At 42.4% G+C, this 18020-nt stretch overlaps 1 protein-coding gene across 1 annotated transcript in view; it reads right to left on the bottom strand.

Annotated features, from left to right (window-relative positions):
• Positions 1-247: 247 nt before the first annotated feature.
• The window catches only part of LOC141098585 (cytochrome P450 2K1-like), a 57811-nt gene continuing 40038 nt past the window's right edge, over positions 248-18020 (bottom strand). Inside the window, exons 6-10 of the mRNA XM_073586495.1 lie at positions 15492-15668; positions 6613-6754; positions 5590-5774; positions 2112-2253; positions 248-1049 (exon numbers count right to left, since the gene is read on the bottom strand). Coding sequence (XP_073442596.1) covers positions 871-1049; positions 2112-2253; positions 5590-5774; positions 6613-6754; positions 15492-15668 — 825 coding nt within the window. The 3' untranslated portion in view covers positions 248-870. The remainder of the gene's footprint in view (positions 1050-2111; positions 2254-5589; positions 5775-6612; positions 6755-15491; positions 15669-18020) is intronic.

Below are 18020 nucleotides of genomic sequence, written 5' to 3'. Positions count from 1 at the left end.
CGGAGATATCACCTCAACCAACACTGGAACTGCTGCAACCCACCAACCTACTGTCTCCTTCCCCATCCTGTAGCATGTAAGTCCGAAAGGGCAGGGTCCTCTCTCCCCTCTGTATCAGTCTGTCATTGTTAGTTGGTTTACTGTAAGTGATATCTGTCATTTGTATGTAACCCCTTCTTATGTACAGCACCATAGAATCAATGGTGCTATATAAATAAATAAGAATAATAACTAATATATCAATGACTAGATTATTTACATTTGTTTTATTTGTAGCTTTTTTGTACAATTATACAAGATTAAACTACATTTCTGCATATCTTACAATTTTATTCAACTTTATAATAAACACGCAAAATTTTTTTGGTGGACAGGATAACTTTCAAAGTCAACATTAAACATGTTCTATCAGCAGACATGATATACGGCAGAAAGATTGAAGACTCATTTGTGTAATTTAGTCATTTACATCACTGCTCAAAATGTATTAAGGCATACAAAGGGTGATCCTACTGACTGACACTTATTTCTACAGTATATGCAGGCTTATATAAGGAAGGTTGTCAATCACTGAGTTAGACCACCCACTGTACTCTTAAGTCTTTACTTTTATGATCTTGAGTTTTTAATTAAATTAATTCTCAAACAGCTAAAAATTTTTCTCTTCCATATGGTATAATGGGGCTAGGGCTGTTCACATTGTTCAGTAAAGACAGAAGATGTTTCTTCACAACCTAAAATATTGTTCCTCTGCATGTTTTTATAGAGTTCAACTCTCAAGACTTCTTAAGAAAACCTTCGTAAATTATGTTTTACATCAAATCTATCTAGGCAATTTTATGAATTTTACATGTAGGTGACTCTCATAGGTTACAGACGAGGTATAGCACATATCTTATGGGCCATTGGACTGGCTGTGAGTCCAACCCCAGGAGTGAGGTCCAGTTTAGCTCCAGGGGGAGCCTGGAATGTGAAGTTCTGCAGCAGTTTTATGAAGAACATGAACAGCTCCATTTTGGCCAAACTCTCTCCAGCGCAACTTCTCTTACCTAAAGCAAAAGATGAGGTAATGGATAAATGTTCTTAATTTTTTAATGCAAAAAGAACAAGGTAAAGTATAACTACAACATGGGCTTTTTAACACTTCAGTGGACACAGTGATATTATATAATGAGGGGAATATCAAAGTATTCCCAAATTGAGTAGTTTTTTAGATAAACCCCCAAGTTGCCTCCATCCATGCCCTAAATGTTCTTGACCTGATATGGAAATCTTTTGCATCTTTACACTTATTGTTAAAATAGCCCTGCCACCAATAGGACAACTTTTATAAAATATAAAAATATAAGAATGTACCAAATAAAATATGAACAAAATTATATAAAATTATAATTGTAGCAAAACATGCTTGATTACAATTATTGCATACAATGATTTACTGACCACTATAGTATTTACTGAAGATGACAACAGATTCATTTCATACATTGATAAGATTTCATTGCTTTCCATTTGGTGGGCTTGACGGTGGAAAAAATCTCTCACTTCTACACATTACTTCTAAAGGTAGATATCTGAGACCCAGACTCAGCTAGGACCTGCGGTGCACCTGGGATCAGAAGATCACAGAGATTAGTTGATCACAGGTCCTCTTTGTAGCCTACGTGACCATTCACATGAGTGGTACATGTTTTACTATCCTGAGCCTGACTTACCTGGAATAGCTGTTGTATTCCTGTAGAAGCCAAAGTGTCCTTGGAGAAGTCGTTTGTGTTCCTTTTCATTCCGGTGGATATCCTTTGTCGTGCGTTTCCACTGTCTGTCCCTTTCCCTGTGCTATTTTATTGTAGGAGTAAAACTAGTGTCTTGCTGCTCAGCTCACTATCTAATGCTAAAACCCGGTAACAGCCAGGGCTTAGGCACGTGACGGTGCATGTGGGGGAAGGACATGTCTAGGGCAATAGGAAACGCAGGTGTTAGCATAAGGTGAGTGTTGAGGGGTCACCATCTGCCCTCTCCCCACTATCAGGGCTCCCCTTTATCACCTCTCACACTCCTCCCTTTGCATCTCATGACAGGCATCTCTCTGCCCCGGCATAACACCCACTTACCAGCTGAAAAAGGTATGAACGCTTCTTTCCTTACAAAATTTCCACTGGAATCCAGAAAGTGTCCTGGGTAGAATTCATCGGCTTTGGCAAAATGATCTTTGTCATAAAGAACGGAGGTCAACAGTGGGATCACATGTGTCCCCTGAAAAGTTCAAGGTTTGCACAAGTTAATTCATTATTTTTATCATTATGCCGAGTATACAGTTCAACTCCAGTCCTAGGAAATGTGATGGGAGACTCATTAATGGCCAGAAACTGCAACTAAAGGCTTTGAACCACAATTCATGTTAATAATATCCATCAGGTACCTGTTTTATGGGATAAATCTGGCTAAGAACATATTTCACCTAGCCACAAGTTTAGTGATAACTGTGCGACTGCTGGGCGCTCCTATTGATGGGATGCTAACTGATCACAGAAAAAGTGGGCCCCAGTTCTCTTTTTTTCACATTGTATGTATTTCTGGAAGCCTCACAGATTTTGAATAGAGAAGCAGCATGCATGTTATCCTGTAGATAAATGTACTCCAACATCAAAAAGCGAAGCGCAGAAAAGTATAGCTGGTAAAACATAAGTGGTTTTTTTGCATCCAAAAGGGGCAAATTGTAATATAAATGCTTGTAGAGATGAGAAAATCTGACCAAATTCAATATACTATATTTACTCAGGTTTGGTTGGAAAATAAAGATTTGCATTAAATTTATTTGACACAAATAGAGGTGGGTGAACACGTGGATTTTCAGATCCGGCGGGTTCGGCCCGAACAGTTACAAGAAGTTCGGGCACCCAGACCCGAACACCATTCACTTGAATGGCAGGCCCGGACATCCAGTGTTTGCCATGCAGTCAGTGCTTCTGATCAGTGGTAAAATTATCACGGCCAGTCAGAGAGCCGCTGTTCCCATGCTGTCAAAATACAGCATGAGCCCACAGCTATGGATCGGAGGTATAAAATTTACCTCCGGTCCCTAGTGTCAGCTGATGGGACTACTACTACTTGGAACCATCCAGGTTCAAAACTATTTATCTCCCAGACATGAATTATGGAGTGAGACAGAACGTTGGAGGGGTGAAAGATAATGTTGCTTTTTATTTTTGTTTTATTACAGAAGATGATGTCTTCAGTGGAATGGGCTTTAGGTGAGTCTCACTGTGTTTATTATTTTTAAATAAAAATGTAAAACTATGTTTTGTTTTATTTCAAATAAAGGACTTTATTCTGACATTAATTACTCCCGGGTGAATCACCAGAATTGGTTTATCTAATAGAAGTGCCTTTTCTGGGCGGCTACGGACTGCTATTTTTAGGGTGGGGGGCAATATTCATGGCCCATTGCCAGCCTGAGAATACCAGTCCCCAGGTGCCTGCTTTGGTTGTCAAAAGTCTGTGTTCGGTGTCCGTGCCTGAACAGTAGGTGTTTGGTATGGATGCTGAACTTTAGGTTCGCCGACACATGTGAAGAGTGTTATTCAAAACTTTACATATCTCTGCCAAATCAAGTCCTCATATGGCTATCTTGATGGAAAAATAAAAGAGTTATGTCTCTTAGCTGGTAAGAAGGAAAAAAGAAATAAAAAAATTAAAAATGGCTGAAGAGTGTTACTGATTCAGCCTTGCAACCTTCAGGTAAATTGTTTATTATATGAGAGTCTAGAGTTGCCTAACAGACAGTATTCTTTAAAAAAATATATTGTTTGCTGTGTTTACTACCTCTATGTTCCTTCCTTCGTGATTAGCATATGTGTTCCTGGCTGCCACCCTTCTGGACTTTAAAACCAGCTTCACATATCTGTGAAAAATGGACCATTCTTCGACAGGAAGACCCTGCTCGATCGACAGGTCTACACATCTGAACGGTTTCAAATATTCCTATATTTCATTTTATTATGCAAAACTACTGAAATATAGAAAAAAATACACACATTTTGTACTGCAAGTGAAACAGTGGAAGAAATGCAAAAAATAATAAAAAAAAAATATATATATATATATATTTTCCAAAATTGTGCTGTTGCATAGAATTAATAACCAGTTATATCTTTTTTTATACCATAAAAATGTAAGAAAAGCAATCTTTAGTATCTACGACCCAAAACATTAGGAAAGATGACATGTGTCCAGTGGGTTAATGGACTGTAAGATAATCTTGTTTCTTTAGAAGGGCAGCAGTCTATGGGCTTCACTATGAGGGGCAATGGGCAGTATATGCCTGTGGACAAAGGCCACCAAATTTGAAAACTTTGTGTCACGGGGATACCGTGACAGAATCGAGTCAGATCACAGAATCTGCTGACACATACAACTGCAGTAGTTAGAACGGCTTCTCCTACTAGCAGTTCTGGACTTCTTTGCTCTGGTGGTGCAAAGTTTAAACTGCTTAGTTGGACTCCTAGAGTTCTGGGTCTTGTATTGTCTCAGCTATTCAGTCGTGGTTTCTCCTAGCAGGTTTAAGAACCCATCTCCTTGCTTCTGACTTTGCCAGTGATAATTACCACTCCCTGGTTCGGTGCTGATGGAGTGTTCAGAATTTGTAGCAGGCGATTGGAGTTGTATTCAGGAGATATATGGTGGATTTAGTTTGAGTGTTATACCTCATTCATTTTCTATTTGCTTTCTTTTCCCTTCAATTTCTTCCCTGTTTCCACTTGGTTGTTTGGTTAGTGTTTTTGTATAAATGTAGTTTTCTTTATTCCCTGTCAGTCTACCCCTGTCTGTCTGGTTTGTGTTATCACATACACTTCTGTCCCAAACCTTCCTGAGTAGGAAGGGGATCAGATAAGCATTTAAATAGGAGCATAGCAAGGTTGAGAGCACGGCTTTCCACCTTCAGTGGTAATCTGGGTGACAGAGATAGGGTACCGTTACACTACGCGACGCACCAGCGATCCCGACAATGATACGCTCTGGTAAGGATCGCTGGTACGTCGCTAAATGGTCGCTAGTAAGTTGTCAAACACAGATCTACTCAACGTCGCAGCAATGATGCGGCGATCCGTATAACGACCTTGGCGGTTGTTGGGACCTTGTCACACAGCAGCTATTCTGACGATTCACTCCTGCGTCCATGAGTTCTGAGTCGCTCCTCGGCGTCAAACACAAAAATGCATGCTGGCCAGTGGGACACCAGTGATAAAAAAATGGCCCAGGACATTCTAGCGCTATCATTAAGATCGCAGCGGGGGAGCACGGTCGCTGCTATGTGTCACATTTAGCGAAATCGCTGGCTAGGTCGCTGTTGCATCACAAAATCGGTGACGTTTCAGCGATCTCGCTAACGATCTCGCTATGTGAGTCGGGGCCTATAGCCTAGTGTTCCACTAGCATGAGGGACAGGATAAGGGACTGTTGTACCTTGCAATCCTACTGCCTTACATGACACTTTGTGTGACATTGATGGCTTATATGACCATATTCATGTGACCTTTTGCCAAAAATGTACCAAGAAGACTAATAAGCCTGAATATATATTTTCCTTACTTTGGGTAGAAGATATCCCCTGAAGTTAACATCTTGAGTGGTAGCATGGGGTAAATTGGTTGGAACTATATTTCCAAAACGTTGAATCTCATGGATGACGGCATCAGTATACGGCATGTCTTTACGATGAGTGACTTGCGGCTCAGTCGAACCAATCACTTTATCGATCTCACTTTGGACCTTTTCTATTTTACAAAATTCAAAAAAACATAAAACCAGAAGTAAAAATATAATTTTTTAAACAATTTTGTCATCATGTTTGATCACTCCTGGTCTATGGTTTTTGGCGTTATGGTGATCATGGTAAACTTGCTTTTTACTGTAATTATCATGAGACCTCAATGCTTACCTAAGAGTGGACTTCTTGCCACAATTTTCTGTCACTGTTTCTCTCAAAGAGAAACATTGAGATTTTACTTGGAACAAAAGTCCCTCGGGAGCACTTTGGCATGTAACATGGGCTCTGTTTGCAATCAATTCTCTTTTAAGCATAAAGCAATAGTAATGTAATTTTTTGACATTTTATATGACCACAGCAGATCGTAAACCTAAAAAGATCCAAGATTGGCTACTGTAGCATCACTCTTCCGCTGTATACAATGAGGAAAAGTTCAGCCATCATCTGTTTGTCATGAAAGATGGCACATCTGTTCCAAAGCTGAAGGCAGATAATAAAGAATTTACTCTTAACAGTAGATTATGGAGACATCATCTCCTCCCTCTCACAGTGTAGGGACCTCTGTACAAGTGACAGAGCATGCCCACTACCTTAGCATCATAGATGCCATTAGATTGTTTTCTGACTCTAGTTTCTCATGTCTGATGTAGCCGCAGTAAAGAACATTTCTGAACTGTTGTTCACAATACGAAGCAGCAGTTTAGACAATATGGCAGCCACCATAATGATGTACAGAAAACAAAACTAAGGATAAAAATAATAACTATATCACTATCTAGTATAAATTTGTAAAAGCAGAATAAAATGTACATGATACAATCCCACACATAAGGTGGGTCTCTTACTTTGGATTTCAGGATATTTCATCATCAGTAGAAGACCCCATCTCAGGGTGGTTGAGGTTGTCTCCATGCCAGCAGAAAAGAGGTCCGTAACCAGCATTGTTAGGTTTTCATTGGTGAAGTATAATTTAGGATTTGGCTTTTCCTAACATATAAAAATATATCATACACATCACATTGAGAAAATGTTAGTATTTTCATTGTTTCTACATCATTATTTTCAACAATATTGTAGAAAAATGTCAGCTTCTGTTTTATTTTTTATTTATTTTTTTATTTTACACACTGTACTGTGTTGTCATATAGATACAGTATGCAAGCCAGGGATTGAAGCTTGAAGAGGACAATTTGCATATTCCAGGTGCCTTCTAGGAAAAGTGAAGAGTCTCCCTCAGCAAGAAGATCGTTGGGTACAGCCGGGACCAGCTGCTTGGAAAACATCGTCAAACCGCGCGCCATAAGACGCGCAAATTTTTGCCTCTGGGACACTATTGCGAGAAAGCTTGGCTAATTGAGTAGATTACACAAGAAGGAAAACACACAGCAGATTACACAAGAAGGAAGACACACAGCAAGTCAGCATGATCTAGGAGCAACATGGGAGATGTGACAACCTACATGGTGAGCTGCAACATGTGCTACATGTTCACAGATCGACCACAAAAAGAATGCAACTTCTCCCACCAGAAGTGTAGACTACTGGGCCTTTTAGAAGAAGGGGTGCGGGGTCTGGAAGAAAGAATTGCAACTTTGAAACTCATCAAAGAAAATCACTAGCAGAAGCATCTCTACTAGTGATGAGCGAACATGCTCGCCACTACTCGTTACTCACACGAGTATCACTGTACTCGGCATAGTCGGCGAGCACCAAGCATTTCCGGGATTACTCGACGGGAACTCGGTTCTCCACCCAGCATTTTTGGCTGTCTTTAGAGACCCAATCACCATGCAGGCATTGTCTGCCAGGCACTGCAAAGCCATAGCCATCTTTGTTGTGGTCTTGCAGTGATTGGCTGGCCGCACAGCATCATCAGGGGTAAAAGAGACTGGACGCCGCCCTGCTTGGCGCATTCAGCTCCAGATTGAGATAGTGTAGGGAGAGCTGCTGCCGAAATATGGTCAGTTTTGGGGATTTATTTGTCAGTGTGGGGTCTAACATCCTAAAGTTCTCAAATCCAGCTAAACCAACAATCCTACTAACGACTAATTCCGGAGTATATAGGTTCCAGTGTTAGGTAGGCAGGGGAGTGTACATCGCTCTATACATATCAGTGCAGGGCCTGCAGGCACTGTATGTGTGTATATAGATATCATTGCATACATCAAGAGGGTCTATTCCATTACTATCTGCTGCTGCTGCTACCTATAGCATATATTGACCGTATATACCCAGCCCCAGGTATAATTGGCTAGGAAATTTTTTTTTGCCAGGTTAATAGAAATTATTTTATTGCCAAGCAATCCAGAGCCCTTTTTTTTCTCCATTTGCTTTTTGACACTGCACAATACAGCCAGATCCTTTTCCTAGCACAGCGTGAAAATGCAGCAATTTTAAAGGGGTCCCAAAAATCACTTTTGAGTACGCAGAGAAATATTTCATTTTTATGTGGTACAGTAGACTGGAATTTTTTTTGAGTGCCTTACACAATTTATTGACACCATTTTGCTGAACCCCCCTGAAAAATACATACAGGCCACATATTTTACAGTCTGGTATATCTGTGACATGCCTCATACAACGGTGTGCTAAAAATTTGGGCATTTTAGGCCTAAATTCCTTTTTTTTTGCTGTCTGTCACTCTAGCTATATACAGCAATATTGTGCATTTTTTTTAAAAAAACAGGCCACATATTTTACAGTGTGGTAAATCTATGACTTGCCTCATACATCCGTGTGCTAAAAAAATCATTATCTCCCAAATGATGTTACATAAGTCAGAACATATACAACCTATCAGTGGGGAAATGATTTACCACCGAAATATTGAAGTATGAGGCCAGTGTCATCTTGTGGATTGATTTGAGCCGCAAAGTCCTTCAAAGTGAAACTGTTATGGATGTAATGTACAATTTTCTCTTGAAAATTGGAAGAACATGCCTTCTATGATGCTTGCATTAAAGAACCGATTGGCCAGATATGTATGGAGTCAGGATGACCGGGCTGTGGGTACCTTTGCTGCGCCGGGTCCGGAACTGTCAAGGCTGCATTCCCTTTTTCCCGGGGGAAGGAATAGGGGAATGGACAGGCCCCATTACCCAGGAAGAGGGGGCATGTTTAGACAGGGAACCTGGCCAGAAGCTGAGGGAAAAAAAACACAAAGCAGGAGTGAGTCCCCAGTTGAGAGCATGTGAGCAGCAAGGAGGGCAGTGCACTACACACCCGAGGTGCCGATGCTGCGCAAACTGCAGCAGACAGACAGACAGGGGGCCAGCATAAGAAAAAGCGGGCATGACAGCAGAGATTTTTGGCTTGGACAAGCAGTGCATAAGATGTTGAGCAGCGTGCTCCATCCTTAGAGCACTGGTGCTGCAAAGGACTGTTCCCGTTGCCTCATGGCCTACGCTGTCCCACGCTATGACCTACCCAGTTGGCACTTATTTTCTCGAAAAGCCATCCCTGCCCTCCACCGGCATGTGAAAGACCGCATTGTCCATGCACTAAAACAATCAGTGAGTGGAAAGGTGCACCTCACAACAAATGCATTGACCAGTAGGCATGGCCAGGGCCGTTACGTGTCCATCACTGCGCACTGGGTTAATGTGGTGGATGCAGGCTTCACAGGGAACAGCTGTGATGGCACAGTGCTGCCTAGCCCACGGTATAGGAAACAGTTGGCTGTAGGCGTCGACCCTCCTCCTCCAGAAGTGAAAGCTCGTCGACAGAGCGCAGTCACACAAGCACTCCACCCACATCTGTCAGTGTTGCATACGAGGTGTCCCACTATCAAACAGCTAGTGGTAAGCGGCAGCAGGCTGTTTTAAAAATGATGTCTTTGGGCGACAGTAGACACACCGTGGAGGTACTGGCCGACTACTTGCATCGACAAACTGAGTCATGGCTAGGCAGTCTACATCTTGAGCAAGGCAAGGTAGTCAGTGATAATGGGTGGAATATTGTGGTAGCCATAGCCCTTTCAAAACTCACACACATAGCTTGCATGGCTCACACCTTGAACCTGGTGGTGCAGTGCTTCCTAAATAATTATCCGGAGTTAACAGCCCTGCTCCATAAGGTGCGAAGACTGTGCTCGCACATCCGTCGCTCAAACGTCCACTCCAGTCGTATGCAGAAGCTGCAGCGATCACTCAACCTCCCTAAGCACCGCCTAATCATAGACATTGCTGCAAGATGGAACTCCACCATGCACATGGTTGAGAGGCTGTGTGAACAGATGCAGGTTGTAATGCATTTGTGGGAGGATACACGGGCAGGTAGTTTGAGGGCAGACATGGAATTGTCGGGTGTGTAGTGGTCAAAGCTGAAAGACCTCTGTAAAATCCTTCAGTGTTTTGAGGAATGCACACGGCTGGTAAGCGCAGACGATGCCATCATAAGCATGAGCATTCCACTTATGCGTCTGCTCATGCAAACTTTGACGCACATCAAGGATCAGGCGTCTGCAGCTGAGGAGTAACAGGAGGAGGAGGATGGAAGCCTTGATGACAGTCAGCCATTGTCTGGTCAGGGAACTGGCGTGAGCGAGGTGGAGGAAGAAGAGGGAGATGAGGAGGAGGATGAGGAGGATGATTATTTTCGGGAGGAGGATGCTTCTCAGGGGGCAAGAGAACATGTGGGTGTGCCAAGGTTAGGTACAGGGTTTGTGCGTGACTGGAGGGATGTGGATTTGCCAGAAAATGCTCTTCCACCCACCACTGGCAGTGCAGCATTGACACCTAGAACATTGGCCCACATGTGTGACTATGCCTTGCAGATCCTAAAAAAGGACCCCCGCATTGCCAAAATGATGAGGGATGATGACTACTGGTTGGCCAGCATCCTCGATCCACGCTATAAAGGCAAATTACACAACATCATGCCACAGGAGAACCTAGAGCTAATATTGGCTAACAAACAAGCAACTCTGGTAAACAGGTTGTTTGAGGCATTTCCAGCACACAGCAGCGGAGCTGGTTCTCCCACGAGCCGTAGTGGGCAAAATGGAAGAGGTGTTCGTGGTGCACACAGCTGAACTGGCGTTGGAGACAGGGGTTTCCTGACCATGTTGTGGTCTGATTTCTCAAGTCCCGCACACGCGACAGCTAATACAGAATCGATTGCAAGTGACATGAGACAGCAGTTGTCAACTATGGTTACAAACTACTTTGCCTCCCATATCGAGGTTCTCCCTCACAGGTCATTCCCCTTTGATTATTGGGCCTCAAAACTGGACACATGGCCTGAATTGGCACAATATGCCTTACAGGAGTTTGCTTGCCCTGCTGGTAGTGTGCTATCTGAAATAGTCTTCAGTGCTGCTGGATCAATCCTGACAGAAAAAAGGACCCATCTGTCGACCCAAAATGTTGATGATCTAACCTTCATTAAAATGAACCATGCATAGGTTTAAAAAGATTTCGTCCCACCCTCCCCTGATAACACATAGGTTGCCAGAAAAAGGCTCGCTTTTGTCCTCCTCTTCCTCAAACTTCTCCAATTCCTCCATTTGCAGCAGCTGAAAGTCCAGCCTACACATCAACATATGCCTTTTTTAAACCACCCGAAATGGGCTGCCCCCCCACCCCAGGCCTAGGGTCAACACCTGCCACACCCGGGCAAGTGCTGTTGCCCTGAACAGGTGTGTGGCCCCACCCTTGGGTGACAGGACTGGCACAGGGCCTCTCATAGTACAATAAAGTGTCTCTGAAGGTGGGGGGGCTCACTCTTCATCAGACACACTGCTGTACTATGAGGGGCCCTGTGCCAGTACCGGCGCCCACAAGTGGGTCCCCCCTGCTTGCTCAGGGCAACAGCACTTGCAATACTCACCTCTCCCTGCTCCACCGCCGTGACGTCTTCCGCCTTTCCTGACAGTGACATTCAGGTTACAGAGCGCGATGACATCGCGTCTGTATGCCCTCTACCGAAACAGTACAAGTGCAGAGAGAGCTTTAAAATGGCAATGCTGAGGAGTCCAGAGTAGAGCAGTGCCCAGCGAGGAGAGGTATTTAATTTTTTTAAATGTTGGGAGCATTTTTTGGGGAGCAATATACACTGGAGAATGATATATGAGGCCAATCATACACTGGAGCATCATCCATTTGGCCCATCATTAGTGTTGAGCGATACCTTCCGATATCGGGAAATATCGGATCGGATTGGATCGGACCGATACCCAAAAAATATCGGATATTGCCGATTCCGATACCGGAAACCAATGCAAGTCAATGGGACAGAAATATCGGAATGAAAATAAACCCTTACTTTCCTTGTAGGTTAATTCTACATGAAGGAAAACATCTAAGAATAATGTAGAATGTATTGGGGGAGGTGGAGGAGACATTAAAGGCATAGAGGTTTAGCCCAATCAAATGTAATAGCAGGAATTAATTTTTTTTAAGACGTTCGGAGTTACAAAGATATTGACTATGTTAAAGGGGTTGTGTAGCAATAGAGGGAGACATTCAGAAAAGGCACATGTTGGCGGAGTGTTGGAACGGAGTGCTTCATCTAGCTTGGAGGTTGACTGAGCCCCTGACCCGGAGGACACAGCACGGATGCGGGCACCTGTATGCACAACAGACTGTGAGTAAAGCTTTGGAACTACATGCCCTGGTGTCCTCCAGTTATTCCTGCGCCAACACACTCAGCACTGCTACATCTCTGTGCCTGGCACTGCACCATCTATGTCTCTTCACTACCTCTCCATCTACACTGCCCTGGGACTACAGCCCTACCTGTGGAGGACCACAACATCAAAGCTGCACCACACCATCTGTCCCAGAGGATCTGTCTGCAGCGTCGGCTTAACATCTTCATTGTCGAACACCACATGTGGCGTCATGATTCATTCACTCATAAACTTTAATCATCATCCACACGTTCAACATTTCCCTTTTATAATGGACGCCCAGGGCCACGGACCGGGTAACAGCTACTGTGACATCTCCCAATGAAAACAACGGGCCCAGTACCGAGTACCCCACCAGCCCTGGCGGGCGATCCAACTTGGCGGAAATACATAACAGAATAGGTTGTCTGGGCTTTTCACATAATCTCAGTGCATATCTAGGCTGCAGAATGCTGACAATAAGTAATTTACCTTCTGTGGCTAGTCTGCACGGTTTCCAAGATATCATCTCTTGCTTCTAAGATAAACGTCCGGGGGGGTGTTCTGGCATTGAAATGAGAACTGGTCGTTTCCTCCTCCCTCACTAGTTTCACTTTCCATAGATCACTGTTCAGCGTGTGTCTGGGGGAGGAGCAGCTGGGTGGTCTGCTCGCAGCCAATCCCAGCCATGCCATTAGTTAACATGCATAACAGGATGTGCCCACACTTCTTAGGATTCCTCATTGGCTGAATAAAATCAAACTGGCTCATTGCATTATGGGAACTTCCGATTCCGGTATTCAATATTCTAAAAGTATCGGAACTCAGTATCGGAACTCCGATACCGCGAATATCAGCCGATACCCGATATTGCAGTATCGGAATGCTCAACACTACCCATCATATAATGGAGCATTCCAAATGGGGACATCAGACGCTGGAGCAGCATTTACGGGGCCCATTATACACTGGATGATTAGAAATGAGGACCATTATATATGGAGCATAATTTGGGCCCATAACACACTGGAGCATCGTCCATGGGGACCAACATATACTGGAGCATTCCAAATGGGGGACATCAGACACTGGAGCAGCATTTACGGGGCCCATTATACACTGGAGCATTAGAAATGGGGCCCATTATATATGGACTCTATGGAGCATTATTTGGGCCCATAAGACAGTGGAGCATCATCCATGGGGAACAACATATACTGTGGCATTATATGGAGCTCATCATATACTGTATGGAACATTATATGGGACCAATTATTCTGTATGGAGAAATATATGGGGATCATTATTCTGTATGGCGCACTAGGTGGTGGCCATAATACTGTATGGAGTAATATACTGTCCGTTTTTTGAGCTATTGTAGAATTTAAAATAGATATCAGTCATGTCATGTAAGCAGTGAAGTATTTTTCATTGAACTATACCTATATTTCTGTGCCGTATCGGAGCTTTATGAATTGTGGTATGTGTTAAAAGGGGGCGCACTGACACTCTTTGGTCCAGGGCACACTAAAACTTGGCGCCAGCCCTACCCCCCCACAACTTTAGCAAAATAACCCCAGTTTTCAATGCGTAAACTATTATTATAAAGTAAATTAAGGTTGCCAAGCTTAAGTAATAAGAATTGATGTTGTTGGCATTAAAATGGGCACTGTAGGTGTGTTTACTGTCCTCCACTCCCTGCCGACTTTGCTTCCCCATTGACTTGCATTGGGTTTCGTGTTTCAGTCGGACCCCAACTTTTGCTGATTTCGTTCCACCCGACTTTTTAGAAAGTCGGGTTTCATGAAACTTGGTCGAAAGGTGGCAGATGCGGTTTAACAATGATAAATGTAAGGTTATACACATGGAAAGAAGGAATCAATATCATCATTACTCACTGAATGGGAAACCACTGGGTAAATCTGACATGGAGAAGGACTTGGGGAACCTAGTTAATGATAAACTTACCTGGAGCAGCCAGTGCCAGGCAGCGGCTGCCAAGGCAAACAGGATCATGGGGTGCATTAAAAGAGGTCTGGATACACATGAGAGCATTACACTGCCTCTGTATAAATCCCTGGTTAGACCGCACATGGAGTGCTGTGTACAGTATTGGGCATCGGTGCTCAGGAAGGATATAATGGAACTAGAGCGAGCACAAAGGAGGGCAACAAAATTAAGAAAGGGGATGGGGGAACTACAATACCCAGAGGGAGTAGCAAAATTAGAATAATTTAGTCTAGAAAAAAGACGACTGAGGAGCGATCTTATAACCATGTATAGGTATATAAGGGGACAATACAAATATCTCTCCAAGGATCTGCTTATACCAAGGAAGATGACGGTCACAAGGGGGCATTCTCTGTGTCTGGAGGAGAGAAGGTTTTTCCACCAACATAGAAGATGATTCTTTACTGTCTTTACTGTTAGGACAGTGAGAATCTGGAATTCCTTGCTTGCGGAGGTGGTGATAGTGAACTCAGTTGAGGGATTCAAGAGAAGCCTGGATGTCTTCCTGGAGCGCAACAATATTGTATCTTGCAGTTATTAGTTTCTTGCTAACTATGTATGTTACTATGTATTTCTGTGTACTGGCATGTTATGTTTTTAAAGAAAAAATATTTAGATTTTATGGCAGTGGAAATTCTTTTTTACACCACAAGGAAGCTTGTAGCTCATTATTTAAGTTTCTGCAATCCAAGCTTGAGGTCCTAAATATGATCCGCAAAAAGCCGCAAAAAGGCCCTTTACCATCTGCTACTAGAAAAAAAACAAGTAATAAATTAAATATGGGAAAGATTAATGACTCAAAACTACAACATGTCCTGCAAAAGATTAGCTGGCATATGGTTTTGAAGGTTGAAAAAAAAGGGACTATAGGAGACTGAGGAAGAAAAAACATATAATGAACGCATAACTGAACTAAAAAAAATATCTATATATATACTGCTCAAAAAAATAAAGGGAACACTAAATAATGTAATGTAGTGTTCCCTTTATTTTTTTGAGCAGTATATTTTTGGGGAAGGTAAAAAGGGGAAGAAACATGATAATTGATTGTTTCAGATAGCAAACCCCGGTCTGCCACATATGTATCAGTTCAAATTCTAGTACCTCTCGTTGCTTCACCAGGAATGAATCAATAAGATTCCTCTGGTCATTAATATCCAGTTCTTTCCTTTGGTTGGTGAAGGTCTCTCGAATGAACACGTGCATTTCATCCACATTCTTGGAGACCATTTTTTGCACTCTGGAACACCAGCGCATCACAGATGGATATGCGTTATACAGCTGCAGGGAATACAAAAACATATGAATGGTCATACAAGAGATAATCTAACAAACAGCATATCATATTTATAAAGAATAAGTAATAAATGTATTATTGATGGGGAAAAAGCCACTGGAAGCAAAACAAATCCTGGCCACTATGATCCCAAAGTCCTGTGAAAATTGAACGTTATCCATGGATGGCTAACAACATCAGATCAGGTCTTGGTTCCAACTTTAATTTTTTTAAAGTGACCCTGAAAAATCCCTATTAAATGTGACTGCAGTAATCCAATGGACACCAGCGATAATTTTTTTTCTCTTGATTTGTGGTCATCCTAAAAATGTTCATACATTTTAGAGGAAAGCCAGCTGGTTGAGTTGCTATCAGTTGGATGAGCGAATTAACTTAGTTGGTTGATGAAGCAACCAGAGGAGAAAATTTGCTTGGACAGAAGTGACTAAAATATGAGATGTTTCTATGTAATATTCAATAACACATAACAAAGGGGAAATAAAAAAACCTGGAATGTTAGGAAAACTGAATTAAATCAATTAATGTAGAAGCTTAGTCTGGGATCATGTGATGAATGAAAACCCGGTCACAAGGGAGCGCGAAGGACACAGATGAGGAGGTTATTTAAATCTTCATTTACTGTTCTCCACAACGCGTTTCGATGGTGTATATCCATCTTCATCAGGTGGCAGTATACATAAAATGGGCAGGGATAGGTATAAAAAAGAACAACAACCAATCGGAATTGGGAAGTAATTAGTCACAATACATGATCGATTAAAAATGCAAATTACAGACACAATTTAAATACTAATGCAAATACCTAAAAAAAGATAAATATAAATGCACCATTTAAAATACAAATAAGAAAACCTAAAAACAATATAAAAGACATAATAAAAGAGGGAATGGTAAGGAGGAAGCATAAATTCAAATGTAAGGTAACTTTTTCAATAGTAAGATTTAACCCCTCAGGAGCCAATGTGCCAAGTTTAAAAATCCAGAAACTCTCTCTTTTTATTAGATTACTATAATCGTCCGGTATCTGGTCTATAATAGTAAGTTTTAATGAACTGAGACTCTTATGGTGCACCAAAAGGAAATGTTCAGAAAGCCTATGCAACAAAAAAGCGTTCCTGATATTCTGACGGTGTTTATTAAGCCTAGCATGCATAGTCTGTATCGTCCTCCCGACATATTGTAGCCCACAACCACACTCAACCAAATAAACTACGTAGCAAGATTGACAATTAACAAGACAGTTAATTTTAAAACTAGTGCCTGTGGTGTGAGAATGAAAATCTTTTGCCGCATTCTTAATGGAAGCGCAACATAAACACCTAGCAGACCTATGTGCAAAACAACCCGGATTGGAGTGCGCCTGGGTTGTAGACAAAGATGAGGACCGAAGAGTTATGTTGCCGGGAGCAACAAGATTTCGGAGAGTGTGGTTTCTCCTGAAAATCGTTCTCGGTTGCACAGGAATGTGTGCAGACAAGACGGGATCCCCTTTCAAAATAAACCAATATTTTTTCAAAAGGTTCCGTATGGCCACATGAGATTGGTTAAAAGTGGTAATAAGACTCCATCTCGTGAAATCAGATGATCCACCAGACCTATTGTTCCTGCATTTAATTTGTTCAATGCATCCCTTTTGCGTAAATGCTCGAGCCCTCGTGAATGCGTCAGAATCCAGTTTTTTGGATTCATATGAGTGGTCTCCTGACCCCCTCCAGGCTCCAAGCCTGGAGGTTCATCCTTCTCTTCATCTCAAGACTTACAGCCAGGCCTAATGCCTTGGATCTTCCCCTGACTTCTATAGCCAAATGGCTGAAGACTTTTAACCTTTTATTTTTTAACACTGGATCCCTGCTGTCCGGTTTAAGGCGTGTTTCTACAGCATTAGGTCGCAGTAAATGTGTACAGAATAACCTATTGCTCTGCGTGTTATCTGTTATTTACTTCAAGTATATTTCTGCACCTACCGTGACCAGCTAAGAAAATGAATACGGGATTTCAGGTCTGTAAATATTGCCATATATTCCGTCTTCTGCCTTTATGCCACCAAGAGACTTTGAGATTCTTATAAATACCTGCAAGTACTGCTTCTAACTAAAGCAGGTTCTTAAAGCTCCAGAACCTCAATTCTGTGTCAGAATCCAATCCTGAACTGTATTGGCCGTGGATTCCCCACGTGAACTGTTACCATAACTCCATGTTCTGCTGAAGTAAAGCAGCTGTTATCCCCGAGACCTGTTGTCTGTGGTTATTCAAAGGGCTGTGGACACTGCGTGGGGGTGGATAAAAGTGAACAGAATAGCCCCATCCCAGGGCTATTGCACATGTCTAACATGTTG

Source organism: Dendrobates tinctorius, unplaced genomic scaffold (genome assembly GCF_039654945.1).
Source record: "Dendrobates tinctorius isolate UK_male_01 unplaced genomic scaffold, ASM3965494v1 ptg000093l, whole genome shotgun sequence".
Taxonomy (NCBI): Eukaryota; Metazoa; Chordata; class Amphibia; order Anura; family Dendrobatidae; genus Dendrobates; species Dendrobates tinctorius.
The sequence above is the reverse complement of the archived record's forward strand: the minus strand, read 5'-3'. Positions and strand labels throughout refer to the sequence as shown.